Source organism: Camelus ferus, chromosome 12 (assembly GCF_009834535.1).
Source record: "Camelus ferus isolate YT-003-E chromosome 12, BCGSAC_Cfer_1.0, whole genome shotgun sequence".
Taxonomy (NCBI): Eukaryota; Metazoa; Chordata; class Mammalia; order Artiodactyla; family Camelidae; genus Camelus; species Camelus ferus.
Window position 1 is genome coordinate 14,734,832 of NC_045707.1, and position 18,729 is coordinate 14,753,560.

Below are 18,729 nucleotides of genomic sequence, written 5' to 3' on the forward strand. Positions count from 1 at the left end.
TGGACATAGAGCCATGCCCATTTGTTTATGTATGGTCTATGGCTGCTTTCAATCTATGACAGCAGAGTCTGCTGGCAGACTGGAGTAGTTTTGACAAAGCCCAAAAGCCTAACATATCTACTGTCAAGCCCTTTACAGGAGAGGAAAAAAAAAAAAAGAAAACTTCTCAAACCCTGTTTTAGGGGAGTGGAGGTGAGGCATTAAGAAAGTAAATAGGGCCTATGTTTAGATCTCTAGTCCCTCACACCCAGACGTCCCCCTGCCCCGCCCAGGTTTTTCACACTAAAAGTTGCCAACTAAGTCACCTGAAGACCATTCCAAATCCTTCAGTGGAATCAGGCATGATATTCATAAAGTCATTGAGTGTGGGAGGGTAGGAGAATTCACCTGGAAAAGAAGCCAGGACTGGGATCCAAATGTGGGTAGAAATATCACCATCTGCATCCACCGGTCCAGTAACTTAATTTATTTTTGTTACAAACAAGAACCAAGAACAAGTCTCAGTACAATAAATTATCCATTCCCATCCCTCCTGCTGAAGAAAGAAAAAGAGGCTCAGAGAGTCTTGGGTAAAACTCTTCCTTTGGAGGGTCCCCTTTAACATCTGAATTGGGGGGAGAGGGCAGCTTCCCTAAGGGCCTGGACAGACAACTTTCCGGGTTTCTGAGTGCCCTGTACTCTCTCCCTTCCCTAAGAAAACCCTCTCTACTGCTGTTTCCCATTACTCCCTAAGAGGGGGCCCATACTGCAGTAGAGGAGTTTGGGAACAGCAAATAGAAGTGAGTGGTCTCTTTCTGGATGCAAGTCTTATGGCTCCACAGGATGCCTGGGGCTCACCCTCAAAGAAGAAGAGTGGTCAAACTATAAGGACTCCCCAGCCAAGAGGAGTATGCATCAGAGTTAAAGGGACCGCAGGGTTGGGTAGAGGGTAGCAATACAGTTCATTTCATCTTAGTCCATTCAGGTGTTTTAAGGAGCAGTAGAGGGGGGCAGGTCCCCCCTAAGGCCCTCCTAACTGTTGGGGAGAAGGCCACACCTCACAGACTCCACCTGACCCCTACTGCCCCCAAAGCTATTTCCAGGTAGATACTGTGGGCTTCCGGGGCCAAGATTGATTGACCCTGGACAGAAATCAGAGCAAAAGTCTGCACTGGTGCTCCTCCCCTTCCCCAGCCCTGCAGTGAGGCTGACCCTCACTTACACACGTTGACCCACTCTGTGACCTTGCACTCGTCACACAGCACATAGCAGCACCAGTGGAAGCGGCAGTGACAGCGTTCAACCCTCGTCTGCTGGAGCACATTGTGCCCACGGCCACAGCACAGGCTGCCACAGCCATCCAGCAGGCGACTGGTCTTGTTGCAGGCCCGGCCCCGCGTGCCCGGGGAGCCCACGGTGGGGTCTCGCTCACAGAAGTCAGGAGACTTCTCAAAGTAGACCAGCTCTCCTGAGAGGCGTCGGGGACGAAGGCGGGGTTGGAAGGCTCCAGAGTTGCGGTTGTGGGTATCGATGAAGATGGCGCGGCCCAGCCGCTCCCTCAAGGCTGCCCCCACCGCTCGGAACTCTGGGGCTGCCCTCCAGCAGGTCTTGAACTGGCAGCTGCCAGACGTGCCATGGCACTTGCATTTCCGCTTCAGGTTTTCAGTTACCACCTAGAACATTGTGAGGGTGGTGGAGAGGTGAAGGGGAGGGCAGCAAATGGACGGAGTACAGAGACACGGGAGAGGGGAGGGAATAGAAAGCACAGAAGGATAAATAGAGGCAAGAATGACAACAGATATCAGAAGAGAAAGGCACTGCGAGGCTGGCTAATAGCCCAAATCCCTCATTTTCTGGTTGGAGAACTAAAGCCAGAGCATAGTGTCATTCACCCATCTTCAACCACTAGCTGGTAACAGAGACTCAGCTCCAGTTGTCCTGACTCCCAGTCCAGTGCTCTTTCCAGACTGAGCACTGCTAAATCAGGGAGTCTAGCCCAGAGCACCACTAAATTCTGTGGGGAAGGCAGCTGTAATAATAGCTACACGTAGTGAGCACCCACCAAGGACTAGGCACTCTGCCCAGTGCTCACTGTTAATGACATTGTTAGGTACGTATCATTAGACTCATTTTACCGACGCAAAACTAAAGTTATGTGACTTGCTCTGCTCCAGGTCACCCAGATGGGGAGTGACAATCACCCACCACATCTCATCCTCTTACTCTGCTGTGCCTCCCAAAATCTGGCCAGGCCTTGAAAGCTAGGGAGACCCAGGACAAGTTGCATACACATACCTGGCGCCCCACCCTGTTGTTGTGGATTCGCATGCGTGCCTGGATGTCCCGGGGAGCTTCCCTGGAATCCAAGAAATCCCGAGAGAACTTCTCTCCAAAGTCCATGTCATGGTTACAGCCACCCCATTCCCATGTGTCCTGGGGGCCAGGACTGGAGCCTGAGCCAGGGCCCGGGCTGGGCAAGGAGTGGGGAAAACTCTTGCCCCGGGACAGTGCCTGCAGCTGCAGCAGTTTGGCCCTCAGCCGATCCTGCTCACCACTGCCCTTCCAGCCGCAGCCGCAGCTCACCAGCTTGCCCAGGCTGCAGGCCGTGGCTACTGCGTGCATGACCCCAGCAGCCAGCATGGAGAAGGAAAAAGCACTCTCCCGGAAACCTGAGGATGACAAGGGTGTGATGGTAGGGGTAAGTTTGGCAGGCAGCTGAGAGTAAGGAGGCCGAAGGAAATAAACAGCCACCCTTCAATTCCAGAAATTCATAACTGCGTCCTGACCCTGGCATTCACCAGCTGAGTGATTTGGAGCAAGTCACGGGAGAAGGAAGAGGACAGAAAGCATACAGCCTCAGTTTCCTCATCTATAAAGGAAGAGGATGGGTTGAGAGGATCCCCGAGGCCCATTCTTGCTCTGTAAGTCTGGGATTTTCAGGTGTGGATGAAAGAGCCAGTCTAGAGGGAAAGACCCCTGGGGTTGGGAGATGACTAAGAGAGTCCCTGAGGTCTTTGAAGATGTGTTCACTGAGTTCTACATCTGAAAGCCTTAGAAATTCCCCAGCCCTGCAGGTGGGGTGGAAGCAGAGGCCTTTGGTTTTGTGTTTTTTTTTCTCCTCTAAATTGAAGGTTATTTTAATCAGTCTCAACCAACCTACCCTCCACCACCCTAACTTCCCCAAAGCACTGGAACTGTGGAGCTGTCCTTCCTCTTCCCAGTTTCTAGTTTTATATTTGCCCGTTAAGACTGCCCTTTATGTTTATCCTAACCTGCTATTACTCTATAAAATGCTGGGATGGGGAGAGAGGTGGGGGTGATTTTTCCCTAAGGCCCTCTTAAAATGTTGGCTTCTTTGTTATGTTTTGGGGGTCACAGAGGCTCAGGATGATAAGCCTTTCCCAGACTTAGGGAGACATTCTTCTCATTTGGGCATCAAAGCCTTCCCCTACCCCAGGCCCTGTGGTGAAGGAGGGGGTCCCTCACTTCCTTTTAGGCAGGGGATCTCTGGAGCTCTGAGAGGAAGAGAGACAGCACCTCCTTAGGGGCCAGGCCTCTCCCACCTCAGGATGCAGGGCTCCTGGCCCAGCCTCCTGATCCCCCCAACCCCAACCCTCCAGGGGTGAAGCTGTTTGCACAAGTCTCGGGAATTCCCCCGCAGATGGCAGCTGCCTATTAACCCTGTAGTCCCCAAAGTAATGCCCCTACCCTTGAGCTGAGCCTCAGATGGATGTTTACTCCTCCAGGGATGCCTCCCAGACCAGGGCCCCCAGACCAGGCCGGCAGTGACCTGTTCTCCACTCCTCTAGCCTTTCCTCACCTGCTCAGGTGAGAGCCACCTGGGGCTCTCACAGCACAGAGGAGGGGGATGCTCCCCGGCTTCAAAGCCATCAGGGTCTTTGTTCCCAGCTTCTGCTTCTGGGAACCCCAGTAATTAGGGGGGTAGGTTTAACCCTTAAACGGTTGGGGGCGTCACCCCACCCCCGCTGAGGCTCTGGGGACACCAGCCTGGGCTTGTCCCATGGAGAGGGAGGGGCAGAAAATTGGGGGAGGAAAGGAGGGGGACATTTGAAGCTTCCAGGACTGGGGGCATCTCTTGCTCACAGGTGCAACCCAGATCGAGCTGGGCGGAGGCAGGAAAGAGGGGCCCTAGGGTAGGGGAACCGGGACCCAGCTGCCTTGCCGGCAGCGCGCAGGTGGAAGTCAGAAGCGCAGGGCCCCAGACGGGTGGCCAGACCCAGCTTCGCGCGGCTCCGGGGGGAATTCCCGGAGCAGCCCCTCCCGCAGTCGTGAACCCGTCCCTTCCCGCCTCCGCCCGCCTCGGCCTGGCCCCCGCCCCCCAGCCCCGGCGGCGGCGCAGACCCGCCCGGTCAGGCTCACCGCGCTTGAGGATGGCGCTGTGGTGCGGCAGGCGGCCGCCGCCCTCCAGCGCAGAGCAGTTCCAGCGCTGGTCGCGCAGCTGGTGCTGACACTCGTGGACTGCGATGTGCAGGCCCTGAAGCGCCGACGCCGTCACGTCGGGGCTGCGCAGGCACAGGCCTAACTGCCGCTTGCTCAGGCCCGACAGCGTCAAGCACACGGTGTTGGCGGTCAGCGGCGGCTCGCCCGGCAGCTTCAGGCCCAGAATCTCATTGCTTAGGGCCCTGGGAACGGAGAAGGCGTTTCAGGGTCTGTGGTCCAGGCCTCGCGCCCCCTCCGATTGCTCCCGCCCCGACTCGGTGCTTCTAGCCCAGGGCTTTATCTCGTGGGCTGGGTGACAGGGGAACTGCTCACCGACTGCACAACGCCAGGAACAGGAGACCCGCGAGGCCCGAGGGCGGAGGCCGCGGCCGGGGCTCCTCCCGCATGTCGAAGCCCGGGCCCGAAGGCGCCGGTGGGCAGATCGATCAGGGCCTGCGGAACAGGGAGACTTTAATGAGGGCTCTGGAATAGGGTAGCTCGCCTGGGCAACCGAAGGATCCCCAACTTCGGGCTCTTAACTCACTAGTGCCACCCCACTGACTTCTCATTCTCCCCCCTCCCCCCAAACAAAACAAGTATCAGCCCTTGTTTCCCAGAGTACCTGGGCCCTGGAGGAAGAGTCCAGGACTCGAAGCTGGGACTTATGTCATTGCCCTGGAGCCCAACCCAGCCAGACAATGCCTGGCACACAGACACACACTCACGTGCAGACAGATGTGTAGACTCACAAACAGCTCTCCACTACCTTGCCCACCGTTCCCTTTTTCAGGGCCCCACGACTGGCTCCCCACTCCCCAACACAGCTTCACCCACTCTCAGGGCTATGGGTGAGGATTGGGAGGGAGTTCCCCACCACCCACAGCCGGAAGGGTTGAAAGAGGGGAGTGACGCCTCCAGGTGCCGTCGAGGGCCATCAGGTTCCCCGAAAAGCGTGGAAGAATGGGCTCCCCAGCCCAGTCTGCCCCCTTCTTCGGCAGTAGAGAGCCAGAGGAAGCTCCAGGTGCGGCAAAGGCAGGGAGGGAACTGAGTTCCCTCCTAGAAGGGATCGCGGCGCAAGCGGAGTCCTCTTTCTCGTCTACCACCTTTGCTAACTACATGTTCCCCTCCTCCTAGCATCGCTCATCTGGTCCCCCCTAGGTCCCCAGTCTCAGTCCCCACCCCTTTGCTCTCGCGTTCATTGCCCTCCAAATCTGGGCCACTCCTTTATTTGCTGTGTTTTTATCTCTGGCAATATCCCTGGCTCCATCGGTATCTCTGCCCCCGAGGGCGGATGCGTGTCTGTCTGTCTGACTACCAGTGTGCCTGTCTCGTCCCCCGTGTGCGCGTCCCTGCCCTCCCTGCTTTCCCGGTTCCGATTACCTCCAGCTGCTCTGGTGCGGAGTCCGCCACCGGCGCGGTTGGGTCGCCTGGGCTCTAGCTGTTCAAACCGTGGGGAGACTGCGTCGGGTTCTGCCCCCTCGGTAGAGCCGCATTCTTCCAGGGCAGGGCCACTCCTCTTCGCCGCTTCCCCAGCGCCGCCGCGGCCGCCGGGAAGAAGGGAGGGAGGAAGGGAGGGAGTGATCGAGAAAGCTAGCGAGCGGGCGAGCAAAGAACTGGGGGCTCTGGCTCTACTCGCGCCGAGCTCACCGGCGTCTCTGCCGCGGCTGACAGAGCGGTGGCCCCTCCCCGAGCCCGGGGCATCCCCACCCTACTCCTAGCACCCCCCGCCTTGACCCGGAGAGCTCAGCCGCTCCCCCTCCTCCCAGTGAACACACACACCCTCTCCCCCGACGCCCGGATTCAGGCTTGGCCCCTGTGAAGGGGGAAGTGGCCAGAGTTCCACTCACCTGCTCTAGGATCACCAAGGCTGCGAAGAGGGTGCAGTGACCTAGACTAGGGAGCCAGGATCCTGGTCCCAGGTGGTCATTTCTCTTTGCCTCAGTTTCCCTATCCATTGCTGGATGGCTGGAAGGTGCCTTGGACAAGATGAAGATGGAGCTGAGAACTGACTTCTCTCGCTGGACAGTTACCAGTAGAGCACTCAAGGAGCGCCCACGGCAGGGCAATCTCAGCTGGCAGGAGAATCTCCCTTCTGGGTGGCTTGGCTTCCGCCCACCTCCAAGCCCTACTCCTGCCCCTTGGGAGGGGTCAGCTTTGGCCTCAGAGTTTGGCCCTAGCAGAAGCTGGGGGAGACCCAGAGATCTTCAGCCTGCCCCCATGCTTCCCTTGGCTCACAGGCATCCTTGCCAGCAGAGGTCTCCTGCTCTTCCCAGGATCCTGGATCTGCACTCCGGTTAGTCCATATTTCTGCTCTAGACTCACAAACTTGTTTCTCATGGGAGGGCCTCAGGATCCCAAACTGAGCCCAGGGAAAGAGCCTGATCTTGGGTTGCACAGACCAGACCGAGGCTAAACCACCTTAGGGAGATCCAGTGGCAGCGAAGGGGTTAGGCGCCACTGTGCTCCTGCCTGACTCACCCTCCCAGCTCTAACCACTGTGGGCTATTTTTGCCAGAGAGGGGCCCCAGGCTTCCCAGCCGCCCCCCGCCCCTGCCAGACCGCAGCCCAAGGCACGGCTGGCCCCGAGAGCCCAAGGCTGGCACGTTGACTCAGAGACAGGCCCCCCGGAGAAGTAGAGCCATGGGGCTGAAACCCACAGCCACAGTCATCTCTTCCTTGGTAGTGGCCATGCAGCTCTGCTTGGGCAGCCAGCCTCCAGTTTGTGCAGCTGCAGGTCCTGCCCCGTGCTGCAGGGGTCACTGCTGTCTAGGGGGCAGAGCTGTCTGAACACCATTAGTGACTTTCATCTGTTGGGATATTTATCAACCACCTTTATGTGTCAGGCCTCATGCAGGCTGGGGAGGTGAAAGTGCCATGGTTCCTGACACTGGACAGCTATGACCCCAGAAGGTTGCTTTTCTCTGCCTTCTCACCTCTGGGAGAGAGGTGAGAAGGAGAAGGAGCCCTAGAGCTCTTGCCCCTGCTTCCTGTTTAGGGGCCAAGAACCCAAGTAGGTGTGGCTTTTGAAGCCACCAGGAACTGTACCCTATCTCAGTAGCTTTTGTCCTTACACCTGGATTCAGTGATTGTCACCAGTGTCCTTGTCCTGTTCCCTGCATGTCAGCCTGGAACTTTACCTACATCCCCTGGAGGAGGGGAACCAGGTTTCCTATGCCCCTCTTCTACCAGGGGGACCTCTTAGACGTTTGTGTTCTCCATGTGTCTCTGGTTCTCCCTCCGGTTTCAGGTTGCTTCTTCTGATTCTACCCTTGTCAGGCTCAGTATAGTCAGGTGCCAAGGAAGGACCAGGGTCAGAACTATTACCACAGATTCCAACTTCTTAGTGACCCCAGGACTTCCCCAAGCTGACCTGTCCCAAATCCAAGGACCCATGCTTCTGTTTTGTCTCCCCACAGAAGCCCAGCTCTGGGACAGGAGGTCACAGGCAAGCAGACTGGGTGGCCTGAGCTGGCCCCCAGTGCCCTCTGTCCGACCGGCTGGCCTGAGCACTGACCCGCAGGCGGCTGGAGGGTGGTGGGGCAGGCGGGGCCTGGAGAGGGCTGCGGGTACACACCCATTGCCTAATACCCCAAGCACGCGGCCAGCTCCAGGAAAGGGGAGGGCGGGAACCAGAGAGACCTTGACAAGGGTTGGGGCCATGACAGCAGGGGGAAAGTGAGGGGCTATCATTACTTCAGGGAGAGAATGGGAGCAAGATAGTCCCCCTTCCCCTCAAGGACAGGAAGGGAAGGGGGCTGCCTTCCCATCATGGGGATGGAGGATGTATTGAGAGCAATCTGAGAAGAACACTGGGGCCCTATAGGGCGGGGGTCAAAGAAAAGAGTGGGGGCCCCTGGAGATTGGGGGATCCAGCAACTGAGGCGGCGGCTTTAGCTGAGTGCAGGGAGCCTCCCCCCTCCTCCCCCTCCTCCCCCCTCCTCCCCCCTCCCCTGTTTGCCTTGGCCCGGGGTCCCGGGTGACTCATCTATTGCTGAGCCGCTGATAGGGGCGGCCAGGCCCGGGGAACCCAAATTATAGGCCCGGGAGGGATGGATGCGCCCGCGGCGGCGGTGAGCTCAGCTGTGCTGCCCACCCTCTGCCTCTCACGCCTTCTGCTGCAGCACCGCAGGCCGCCACCTGGAGGCACCAAAGGGTCCGCTGCGCTGGACTCTCAGGAAACCCCCCACATTCAGCAGTTGGCCCCAACAAATCTGTGGGATCACCCACGACAGAACTTTGCCCTCTTCTCTAACGAAGGTGGATGCCTTTCCAGCCTAAGGAGGTAGTGCCACCTGCTGGTGCTTCAAAGGAAGGCAGGCTCCTCTGCCCACAAACTCAGCTTTGGTCCCCTGATGCCTCCCTAGACCCATTCAAGGTAAAGCCTCTTACCTCTCCAACAACTCTTTCCCCTATTCCTATTCCATGGGAGTGGTTTGCAACTGATTTTTGACTTTCAGACTTTAAAGTTATCCATGGTCAAAACTGATACAGAGAAAAACAAAACAGGGTAAAGGAGATAGTGGAATTCCATTTTATATAGGGGGAGGAAAAGGGATGTGAAGAAAAAAACTCATGGAGACATCTGAGGAAGGACACCCTAGAAGGCAGAAAAGCAGGTGCAAAGATCTTGAGATAGGCATTTACTGGGTATGTTCAAGGAATTAGCAAGGAGGCCAGTGTGACTGAGGGAGGAACCCATAGAGGAGAGTGGCAGGCAGTCAAGTTAGAGGACAAGGAAGGAGCAGGGTCAGATGATATAGGGCCTTGTAGGCAACATAAAGATTTTGCCTCTTCCTTTGAGTGAGATAGGGACTCGTTGGAAAATTCTGAACAGAGAATGCAATGATCTGACTTTGTTTTAGAAAGAATGTCTCTGGCTGCTGTGTGGAAAATAGATTTTGGAGGCGCAAGGGCAGAGGCAGGGAGAGCTGTTAGGAGGCTATTGCCATAATACAGGAAAGAGATGATGGTGGCTCTGACCTGTGCTGCAGGAGTGAGTGGTAAGAATGCATCGGATTCAAATGTACAATTGAATCACTGTGCTGTACACCAGAAACTAACACAACATTGTAAATCAACAATACTTCAATTTTAAAAGGGAAAAAAAGAATGGATCAGATTCTACATATATTTTAGAAGGGTGGGATTTTTTAAAAAATGATTTGACACGGAGTATGAGAAACAGACACGTGGAGGATGGCTCTAAGATTCTTGCCCAGAGTAATTGAAAGGATGGAGCTGCCATTTACTGAGATGGACATGACAAAAAAGAGCAGGTGCAAGGGAAGAATCAGGAGCTTAGTTTTGGACCTTGTACATTTTGAGATGTTTATTCAAGTATTAGATATACAAGTCCAGAGTTCAGGGCCAGAGGTAAAATTAGGGAGTGTGAGACTAGATAGTTCACCAAGGGCATGCACGTAGACCAAGAAGAAGCTCCAGATTGAATTGGGGTGCACTCCAACGAGTCATGTGGAAACTGGGTACAAAGGTGGAACCAGATAAACAGACTGAGAAGGTGAGCAGCCAGGAAGGTAGGAATGGTGTTCCAGAAATCAAGTGACAATATTTCAAGAAGGAAGTGTTCAAATCTGCCTGCTGTTCCTAAAAAGTTGATTAGGGGAAGAACTGAGATTTTACTGTAGAGCAAAATGGAGGTCATGGATGATTTTGATAAGGAAATATAGAGGGTTCAAAGTTGTGATTAGGGTGGTAAAAAGGGAGAATAAAGAAAAAACTGGTACTGGTGATTAAAGGAACACTTTTGAGTTCTGCAATAACAGAGAGCAGAGAAATGGGGCAATCTTGGGTGGTAATGTGAAGTTAAAGGAAGCTTTTGGATTTTTCAGATGGGAGACATTACAGCATATTTGTATGCTTATGGGTATGACCCAGTAGGGAGGTAAATTGATGATGCAGGAAAGAAAGAGAGGACAATTGACAGAGTTATGATTTGATCTAAATAGAAAATTTGGACCAGGACAAACACAATGTGACCAAGACCTAGAGCCATCCCACTCTTTCCCACTATTCCTGGTGGGCAGAATGGTGGAATGAAGGGCACTGGATCCTTCTTTCTCCTCTTCCCACCTCTGCTTGTCACCAGTGGCCACAGACTGGGCTGCCCTTCTTACAGCCCAGCTCACTCCTCCTCCCACCAAGCCAAAAGATGTGACCCAGGCTCCAGTGGGAAGAAACTCCTAAGGGACAAAGGACCAGCTGCCCATGGTACACTGTCTATTTATGCAAGCCATCCATGCTGGGTGGCCTCTGCAGAGACTCCTGGCATTGGGGCCTGTGGAGGATGCATGGCCAGTATCCCTTGGCCCTCAGGGTCACATCCTTGGAGGGGCCAGGTATACTGGACTGGGCAAAGGGCCTGGGAAAGTATTCCCCTCAAAAATAACCTCCATCAGGCTTCATTTGGGTTAAATATGCATCTCATTTAAAATGCATGTGCCCCAGGAAGATTAAACTTACCAGGCATTATTCCTTAGAGTGATTTCTCTGCATTAGAGGGGAGACCTGGTCATTTCTGGGACTTGGAACTCTGTAGGATCAGGCCTGGGTACATTATTCAGTCAAAAAGCATCCTAAATGCAGGGAAAATGAAAAACAGAGGATCCAAAAGGGAGGCAGGAAGACCCTAAAGATCATTTGCATTTATCTGTCAGTTTTGAGAAGGGTCCCCAGCCTGCTACTTCTGCACATTCACAAGCTGCCAGTAAGGTGGAAGGAGCATGGGCTTTGAGCCAAAATGGTCTGGGTTTTAACCTGGCTTTATCATTTATTCATTTATTAGCTATGTGGCCCTTGGACAACTGCCTAATCTAGTTTTTCCTCTGTAAAATGAGGAGAGAAGAGAGATGTAAATGAGATCCTCCCCCCCTTCCAGAGGCCATCTGTGTGTGGTGGTAGGGCATAATAATCAGGCTGGCAGTGCCCCCTAGGCCCCACATAGGGAACAGCAGCTACTTCTTCAATAGGAGGCAGAGGTGGCCTTGAGGCTGAGATTAAGTGGGGACATGAGAGAGAAAAGTGTATAAAGGATGAGATGGTCACAGGCACCCTAGGTATCCTGGCATGGTGAGAGTGAGAAGAGCCAGAGTTTTTGTTAGGGGGAGTGGAGACAGAAACTTGGCAGAAAAATAAATTTTAAAAAAAAAGCAGACACATGGAGGCACAAGTTCCCTATTCTGGCTTCGGTTTAGCCAGCAGCCCTTCTCTCCCAGCTCCTCCATATGCACACCTGACATCTACTCCACTGCCCTTCCTTTCCTCTGAGACTTAGCCACTCCAGGCCTCACCCATCTTGATACCACCTTGGTTACAGGCCTCCTCTTCCTCCCCCAGTGACATGCACAAGTTGACCTATGCCATAGGGTGACACACCATAGGATGACACAAGGTAAACAGGGTGGAAGTGACACATGTATGCATATTGAACTCCCACGCATCCATCCATCCACCCACCTCCACACACAGTTCCAGACACTCTTCCTCAGTCAACCTTCTGGGTCTCTCCTGATGTAGCTGCCACCTCCTTCCTGACACATAGGAGATGATGCACTGCCCCAGGTGGTGGCTGTGAAAAGATGACTGGATGATCCCTTTTGGCCTAAGTTCCAAGATCCTTGGGAAAGTCTCCCAACATCCCTCCTCAGAACATGGAGTTTCTGCCCATGAGGACACACATGAATGTGCATCCCCTCAGAACATACTCATACACATTCTCACACTCACACGTGCACTGTCCTATTTACACGTTCACACAAGCACAGCCACTTGTGCACTCTCAGCCCACAAGCACAAACCGCCTCTGCCTAATGTTTGAGGGCTTTGTTTGGTCAGCTCACCCCGCAACCCACCCCTGGGATTTTCCTGGCCACAGCCCCACCCCCACCCCCAGTCTCCCCTTTTTCCTTTCCTGTCCAGCCGTCGGGGATTCCTGGGCGGGGAGACGTCTCCCTGGAGTCGCTGCCCAGAACCACAGTTTTCCTTCTTCCACTCAGGATGGGGGAGAGAGGGGACGCCGGCGGGGCCCGGGGTGACGTCGAGGGTACAGCCCCATGGCAGCGGGCAGCAAAGCGGCTGGGTTCCTGGCAAATTTGTCCCCAAAGCATATTTTCGCTGCGCCCCCTGGCGGACGGTGGTCCCCGACGGGCTCCGGGCGCGCAGAGTAGTGAGGCGGGCGCGCGTGGGAGGGAGTCCCAAGGGGAGGGGTCGGCGGCCAGTGCAGGCCCGGAGGCGGGAGCCACCGGGCAGGGGGCGGGGGTGAGCCCCGACGGCCAGCCCGTCAGCTCTCGGCTCAGACGGGCGGGGAGCCACGGCCCCGCTCGCTGCCCATTGTCTGCGCCCCTGACCGGTGCGCCCTGGTGCCACAGTGCGGCCCCGCGGGGCAACCTCCCATCGTCATTTCAGCCAGAGCCGCAACTATAAGAGGCGGTGCCGCCCGCCGTGGCTGCCTCAGCCCACCAGCTGGGACCGCGAGCCATGCAGCCGGTTGCCCGCCCCCAGGGCTGTTAGAGCCAGACTGCGAACTCTCGCCACTGCCGCCACCGCCGCGTCCCGTCCCACCGCCGCGGGCAGCAGCCAAAGCCGCCCCAACTGCAGCACAGAGCGGGCAAGGCCGGGCAGGCCATGGGGCACCGGGCGCTGCTGCCCGGCTGGGTTTCCGCTACGCTGTTGCTGGCGCTGGCCGCTCTCCCTGCAGCCCTGGCCGCCAACAGCAGTGGCCGATGGTGGTAAGTGAGCTGGTGCGGGGTCGCCACTTGTCTCGGGGCACAGAGCCAGGGGCCAGCCCCATCCAGCTCCCACGCTCTGGGATCCGTCCGCAGACCGGCTCCCTCCAGCGCTCTGACTTCCCTCTGAGACACCGAGGGGCGCTCTGGAGCGGAGCTGCTCCAGAGAATCCAGCTCTGCTAAAGTGGGGTGAATGGAGTGCCTGGTGGCCCATTATACTCCAGGCAGGGAGCCCACTTCCATTTAGCACCGCCCTTCTTCCTTGAGCCCAAAACCGAGCCTCACGGTGGTAGCCACACCACAGGTCTCCCAGACTCGGGTAGCGGGTAGCGAAGGGCCAGGCATGAACTCAGAAAGGAGACAAGAAGAGGGTGGGACCCCTAAGCATTTCACGCCTTGGGTGGGCATGCACTGTAGGCCAGGGTTTCCTCGCCCAGGCTGCCGGGAAGCAGGCTCTGAGAACCAAGGTGAACGTCTAGTCACCGGGTTCCCCATGCCTCCGCTGTCCAGTCCCAGGCGCAGGATCCCGAGCAGCCCTAAGACTCCTGGGCACATAAAAGTCTGGACTCCCAGTCCTTTCAAACTAGTGAGCCCGGGAGCGCGGAGTCATTACCTTATTATTGATCTCCCATCGCTCTTTCTCGGGCTAATAGCCCCAGGAAGAGGACAGGGTGGGCATGACGTTTCTGGTTAGGGTGCACGTCTCCTTCCAGAGCTTGAGCTCCTATCATGCGTCTCACCAGGGGCATCGTGAACGTAGCCTCCTCCACGAACCTGCTGACCGACTCTAAGAGCCTGCAACTGGTACTCGAGCCCAGCCTGCAGCTGCTGAGCCGCAAACAGCGGCGGCTGATCCGCCAGAACCCTGGGATCCTCCACAGTGTGAGCGGGGGGCTGCAGAGCGCTGTGCGAGAGTGCAAGTGGCAGTTCCGGAACCGCCGCTGGAACTGTCCCACGGCTTCAGGGCCCCACCTCTTCGGCAAAATCGTCAACCGAGGTGGGTACCCAGGAAGGCAACGCTTCCGGCACCAGGGGAAGGCAGGGTCACCCCCAGGGCAGGGGCGGGCAAGTGCAGGGAAGATGTCCTGGGCGTCTGCAAAGTCACACGATCCACCCGCCAATAGCTTCATGCCAGTGCCAGCTCTGGGCCAGACTCGTTCTACCAGGCGCTTTCAAGCCGTGAACTTCGGGCACGAAACTTAAGTTTTATGAGCCACTGCGCCAGAGAGAGTTCTGAGTCGTGGACGCTGGCTGGCTATCGCTCTCCCCTTCAGTCCCTCTCAAAGGAGCCTGGGAAGCTGCTCTCTGTGGGCGTGAGTCTTGCCTCCAGCCTAGCAAGGCTTGCATCGCTGACATGGGCAGAAAGTTTGGGCTACGGAAAGGTCTTGGCGGTGCAGAACTCTTCTGCTCCCCTCTTTTCGGTTCTTCTCTCTGGGGCTGCCTCACTTCCACTGAGGAGCCAAAATGCGCCCTGAGTCTCAGTAACGCGTGATTACAAGCGTGGACGTGCCTACGTGCCCACGCACGTGCTTTCTCCGTGAGAACAGCTTCGCACACCGCGGGCCGCAGGGCTTTCGGGACTCCAAGGGCGGAGTCGGGACAGAGGACTCAAGGGTTCCAAGCTCACCACAGAAGGTGCAGGTTGCACCCTGCGTGCTCCCTTGCTGATCCCCGCTTCCTTCCCCAACAGGCTGTCGGGAAACTGCATTTATCTTCGCCATCACCTCAGCCGGGGTCACCCATTCGGTGGCGCGCTCCTGCTCGGAGGGCTCCATCGAGTCCTGCACGTGCGACTACCGGCGGCGCGGCCCGGGGGGTCCCGATTGGCACTGGGGGGGCTGCAGCGACAACATTGACTTCGGCCGCCTCTTTGGCAGGGAGTTTGTGGACTCCGGAGAGAAGGGGCGGGACCTGCGCTTCCTCATGAACCTTCACAACAACGAGGCGGGCCGCACGGTGAGCGGGCTTGAGGGTCTCTGCACCCGAAGCAAAGAGTGGCAGGGATCTCGGGGTCCCTGCGCAGGGGGTAACCTCGAACTTGGGAAGTAATGACTGGTGATAAGACCAAGGGTTAGGGTAAGGAACCAGGCGAGGGTATCTGGGGGCAGTGGAGGCTTGGAAGGAAGCCAGAGAATAGAAGAGATACTGGCTGACAAGGAAGAGCTTAGGAGTCAGGCAACTCGTGGAATGTATTGCCTACAGCTCCTCCATTGTACAGATTCAAAAAATAAAGCTGAGAGGCCGAGACAGATTTTCTCGGTGGAGCAGAGTTGGGCCTGATGTCCAGATCTCCGCGGGACTTTGCGTGCCTCCCTTCCCTTGGGCTCGCCTAGGCTTGGGCCTTTGCTAAGGGCTCGGCGGCGTCCGGGAGGGGGCGGTATCTGGGATAGTGGCTGCGGCTCTGACAGTGCCTTGGGACACCATTCTTTCTCCTTTCCCCCAGACGGTGTTCTCTGAGATGCGCCAGGAGTGTAAGTGCCACGGCATGTCCGGCTCGTGCACGGTGCGCACGTGCTGGATGCGGCTGCCCACGCTGCGCGCCGTGGGGGACGTGCTGCGCGACCGCTTCGATGGCGCCTCGCGCGTCCTCTACGGTAACCGCGGCAGCAACCGCGCCTCGCGGGCTGAACTGCTGCGCCTCGAGCCGGAAGACCCAGCGCACAAGCCGCCCTCCCCTCACGACCTCGTCTACTTTGAGAAATCGCCCAACTTCTGCACATACAGCGGACGCTTGGGTACAGCGGGCACGGCGGGGCGCGCCTGCAACAGCTCGTCGCCCGCGCTGGACGGCTGCGAGCTGCTCTGCTGTGGCCGGGGCCACCGCACGCGCACGCAGCGCGTCACGGAGCGCTGCAACTGCACCTTCCACTGGTGCTGCCACGTCAGCTGCCGCAACTGCACGCACACGCGCGTCCTGCACGAGTGCCTGTGAGGCGCTGCGCGGGCTCGCCCGGAGGAGGGTTCTCTTCAAGCCCACCCCCGAACAGATTCTCTGGCACCTAAGACCCTGATCTGCGCCCACCCAGTCCCTCCAGCCACACTCCGCGATTTATTCGTACCCAGTCTTTTCTCCCACCTTCTCCTACCCGGGGACTCCTGAAACCACTTGCCTGGGGCGGCATGAACCCTCTGGCCATCCTGATTGACCTGCCCTGGACCTACCTCCCTCCCTCTCCGCGGGAGACCCCTTGTTGCACTGCCCTCTGCTTGGCCAGGAGGTGAGAGAAGGATTCGTCCCCTCCCCCATCAGGGTCAGCTCCTAACATGTTGCTCCGCTTCCACCGCGCCAGCAACTCCCCTGCCTCTCTCCCTCTCCTTTATCCTCCGTTTTCTCCAGGTCGCATTCTCCTGCCAAGGGAGCAGACCCTGAACACACACCTGGGCATCAGGGCCTTTCTCCTCCCCACCTACAGCTGAAGAGGGAGGTTCCAGGGTGAAAGCGCAGCTGTTGTGATGTGGAAAATGAGGTTGGGGGACCCAACAGAAATATCCCCATTCTCCCAGCCTCTGTCTCTGGAGCCATTGAACAGCTGTGAGCCATGCCTCCCTCGGCAACCTCCTACCCCTTCCTGTCCTGCCTCCTCATCAGTGTGTAAATAATTTGCACTGAAACGTGGATACAAAGCCACGAGTTTGGTTGTTGTAAATAAAACTATTTATTGTGCTGGGTTCCAGCCTGGTTTGCAGAGACCACTTCCACCCCAACCCAATCCCTTGCTATTCTTCTCTCCTTCTGCCCTCCAGCCTTTTCTGACCCCTCTTCTCCTCTCCTCAATTTCTCAAAGATGCCTTTGCCTACCGGAATCAGTATTTCCTTCCACTGTAGCTATTAGTGGCTCCTCGCCCCCACCAACGTAGTATCTTCCTCTGCAGAATAAAATCTCTATTTTTATCAATGACTTGGTGGCTTTTCCTTGAATCCAGAACACACCATTGCTTACCTCCTTTAAACAGATAGGATACATTGTTGGGGGACTGATTTCCTGGCCCTAGAAGAGGATTCTGAGCTTCTGTCCCTTGGATGACCCTAACGAGGCTACTGGAGAGCCAGGTCTCTAGAATAAACTGCTCAGGAGCCAAAAGACCCTGCAGTGTTCTTCCTATTTGAAAACGAATCTGTGTGATATTGGGCAAGTCCATAACTGCCTCAGTTTCCTCCCCTGCTGAGTGGGGATTAAACAAACAAACTCTAAGCCTGCCTTTCCTATGTAGAAGAGTTGTGAAAATAGCCACAACTGAGTGATAGCCGTGGTGTTCTGAAAAGAAACTGAAGAAGAAAGAGAAACTCAAACAGAAAGGGTGCTGCTGCCCCCAATGTAGAGCTTTTGGTCCCTGAAGCCCATCTGGGCCAACTGTGGTCAGGGTGTTGGGCAGTGGGGAAGCCACTCCCCTCCCCAAGATGAGGAAACACCTTATTTGGATCTTCCAACACTTGGGCTCAGTAGAATCTGGGTAACAAGTGATGTGCCCCAAAGTTCAGAGATGAGGATGAGGGAGAAGAAAGGAGCAAGTGGGTTAAAATCCAATAGAGGCTAGATTTAAACCAGTGTAAGCAAAGGAAACCCAAGTGTGATCCATAACCAAACCATGAAGCTAGCCATTGCCCTAAAGAGCCCGAATGAGGATTCTTTTACTAACAACACCGATACCTCTGTGTGCATTTCACCAAAGTTGGGGCAGTACTAATCCTACCCACTGCCCTAAATGTACCTCTAACTCTAATCCTCTCCCTCTCCCTAAGTCTAGGTCTAACCTTAGCCTTAACCTAACTTTAGACAAACACTAATGGCTTCCTGAGCTCTAATGTCTGTTCCTAATCCTAACACTTCCCCCCAGGGGAGGACCCAAAGGGAAGGGGGAGCTGTGAAGCACTCCACCCCCAAGAGCAACAACTGATCCCAGCCTACTGGAGAATTTCCCCCTCTCCCCGGGACTCTTTTGCTGCTGTTGCTGCCTCCCACCTCTCCCTGGCTGTGTGAACTCTGACCGCTGTTGGCCTTTGGGATATGTATGGGGGTAGGGGAGTGGAGCCAGGAGCTGCTCAACTCTGCAAGGACATCCCTTTCCCTTTCTCTCTATCCACCAAGCTAGCACCAGCTCAGCTCTGATGGGCAGCTGAGGGGGTGGAAGAGAAATCTTATTGATCCTGGGTAGAAGGCACCTGACAAGCCTTGGGTTTCCAGTAAAGAACCCCCTGCAAAGAATGTCCAGTCTCTAAACCAACGAGTTATTAGATCCTCCAGCTCCCAAAGCAAGAAGTTAATGAGCTGCCAGAGGCAGGAGAAGGGGCTTGGGCCCCTGCTGGACAATACCCAGATTCGGGGAGAAGCAGAGGGTGGGGAGTGGAAGCGTTGGCAGATGTCCCCAACCACTCTCACCTAACTCCTAACTCTCTAGAATCCGTATCTGCTTTCAGGCCTAGAAGTTGGGGGTGGGCTCTGAGCTGAGCTACACATAGGAGCTGGAAGAAGAAAAAGGGAAGCAGTGAATCCTGTTCTGGTCTGAACCAGCCTTTCAAAAAATCTATTGCTTTCTCAGCTTCCGTTGCTTTGTCTATTCAACAGAGAT

The 18,729-nt window shown here is 56.0% G+C and overlaps 2 protein-coding genes across 3 annotated transcripts; one reads left to right on the plus strand and one right to left on the minus strand.

Annotated features, from left to right (window-relative positions):
- Positions 1-449: 449 nt before the first annotated feature.
- WNT10B (Wnt family member 10B) lies at positions 450-13,887 on the minus strand. Of its 2 annotated transcripts, XM_032492736.1 has the most exons (6): positions 13,775-13,887; positions 5,800-6,395; positions 4,753-4,872; positions 4,360-4,622; positions 2,275-2,648; positions 450-1,652 (listed from the first exon to the last, which is right to left on the minus strand). In XM_032492736.1, exons 3-6 carry the CDS (start codon positions 4,824-4,826, stop codon positions 1,194-1,196), a joined length of 1,170 nt encoding a protein of 389 aa, XP_032348627.1. In that variant the 5' UTR covers positions 4,827-4,872; positions 5,800-6,395; positions 13,775-13,887; the 3' UTR covers positions 450-1,193. The 2 variants fall into 2 exon arrangements, with proteins under 2 accessions (XP_032348627.1, XP_032348626.1); XM_032492735.1 differs by lacking the exon at positions 13,775-13,887 and having other exon boundaries at positions 5,800-8,300.
- WNT1 (Wnt family member 1) lies at positions 12,382-17,024 on the plus strand. The gene is made up of 4 exons (XM_006177679.3): positions 12,382-13,163; positions 13,905-14,158; positions 14,852-15,117; positions 15,605-17,024. The coding sequence occupies exons 1-4, from the start codon at positions 13,060-13,062 to the stop codon at positions 16,091-16,093; spliced, it is 1,113 nt and encodes a 370-aa protein (XP_006177741.2). The 5' UTR covers positions 12,382-13,059; the 3' UTR covers positions 16,094-17,024.
- The last annotated feature ends 1,705 nt before the right edge of the window (positions 17,025-18,729 follow it).

Excerpts from the sequence above, each read along its gene's own strand:
- WNT10B (XM_032492736.1), bottom strand. The coding sequence starts at position 4,826 with ATGCGGGAGGAGCCCCGGCCGCGGCCTCCGCCCTCGGGCCTCGCGGGT. Across the intron at positions 4,623-4,752 it reads TTCCTGGCGTTGTGCAGTCG|GGCCCTAAGCAATGAGATTC; the intron begins GTGAGCAGTTCC and ends CTCCGTTCCCAG. Across the intron at positions 2,649-4,359 it reads CAGCGCCATCCTCAAGCGCG|GTTTCCGGGAGAGTGCTTTT; the intron begins GTGAGCCTGACC and ends TGTCATCCTCAG.
- WNT1 (XM_006177679.3), top strand. The coding sequence starts at position 13,060 with ATGGGGCACCGGGCGCTGCTGCCCGGCTGGGTTTCCGCTACGCTGTTG. Across the intron at positions 13,164-13,904 it reads AACAGCAGTGGCCGATGGTG|GGGCATCGTGAACGTAGCCT; the intron begins GTAAGTGAGCTG and ends GCGTCTCACCAG. Across the intron at positions 14,159-14,851 it reads CGGCAAAATCGTCAACCGAG|GCTGTCGGGAAACTGCATTT; the intron begins GTGGGTACCCAG and ends CTTCCCCAACAG.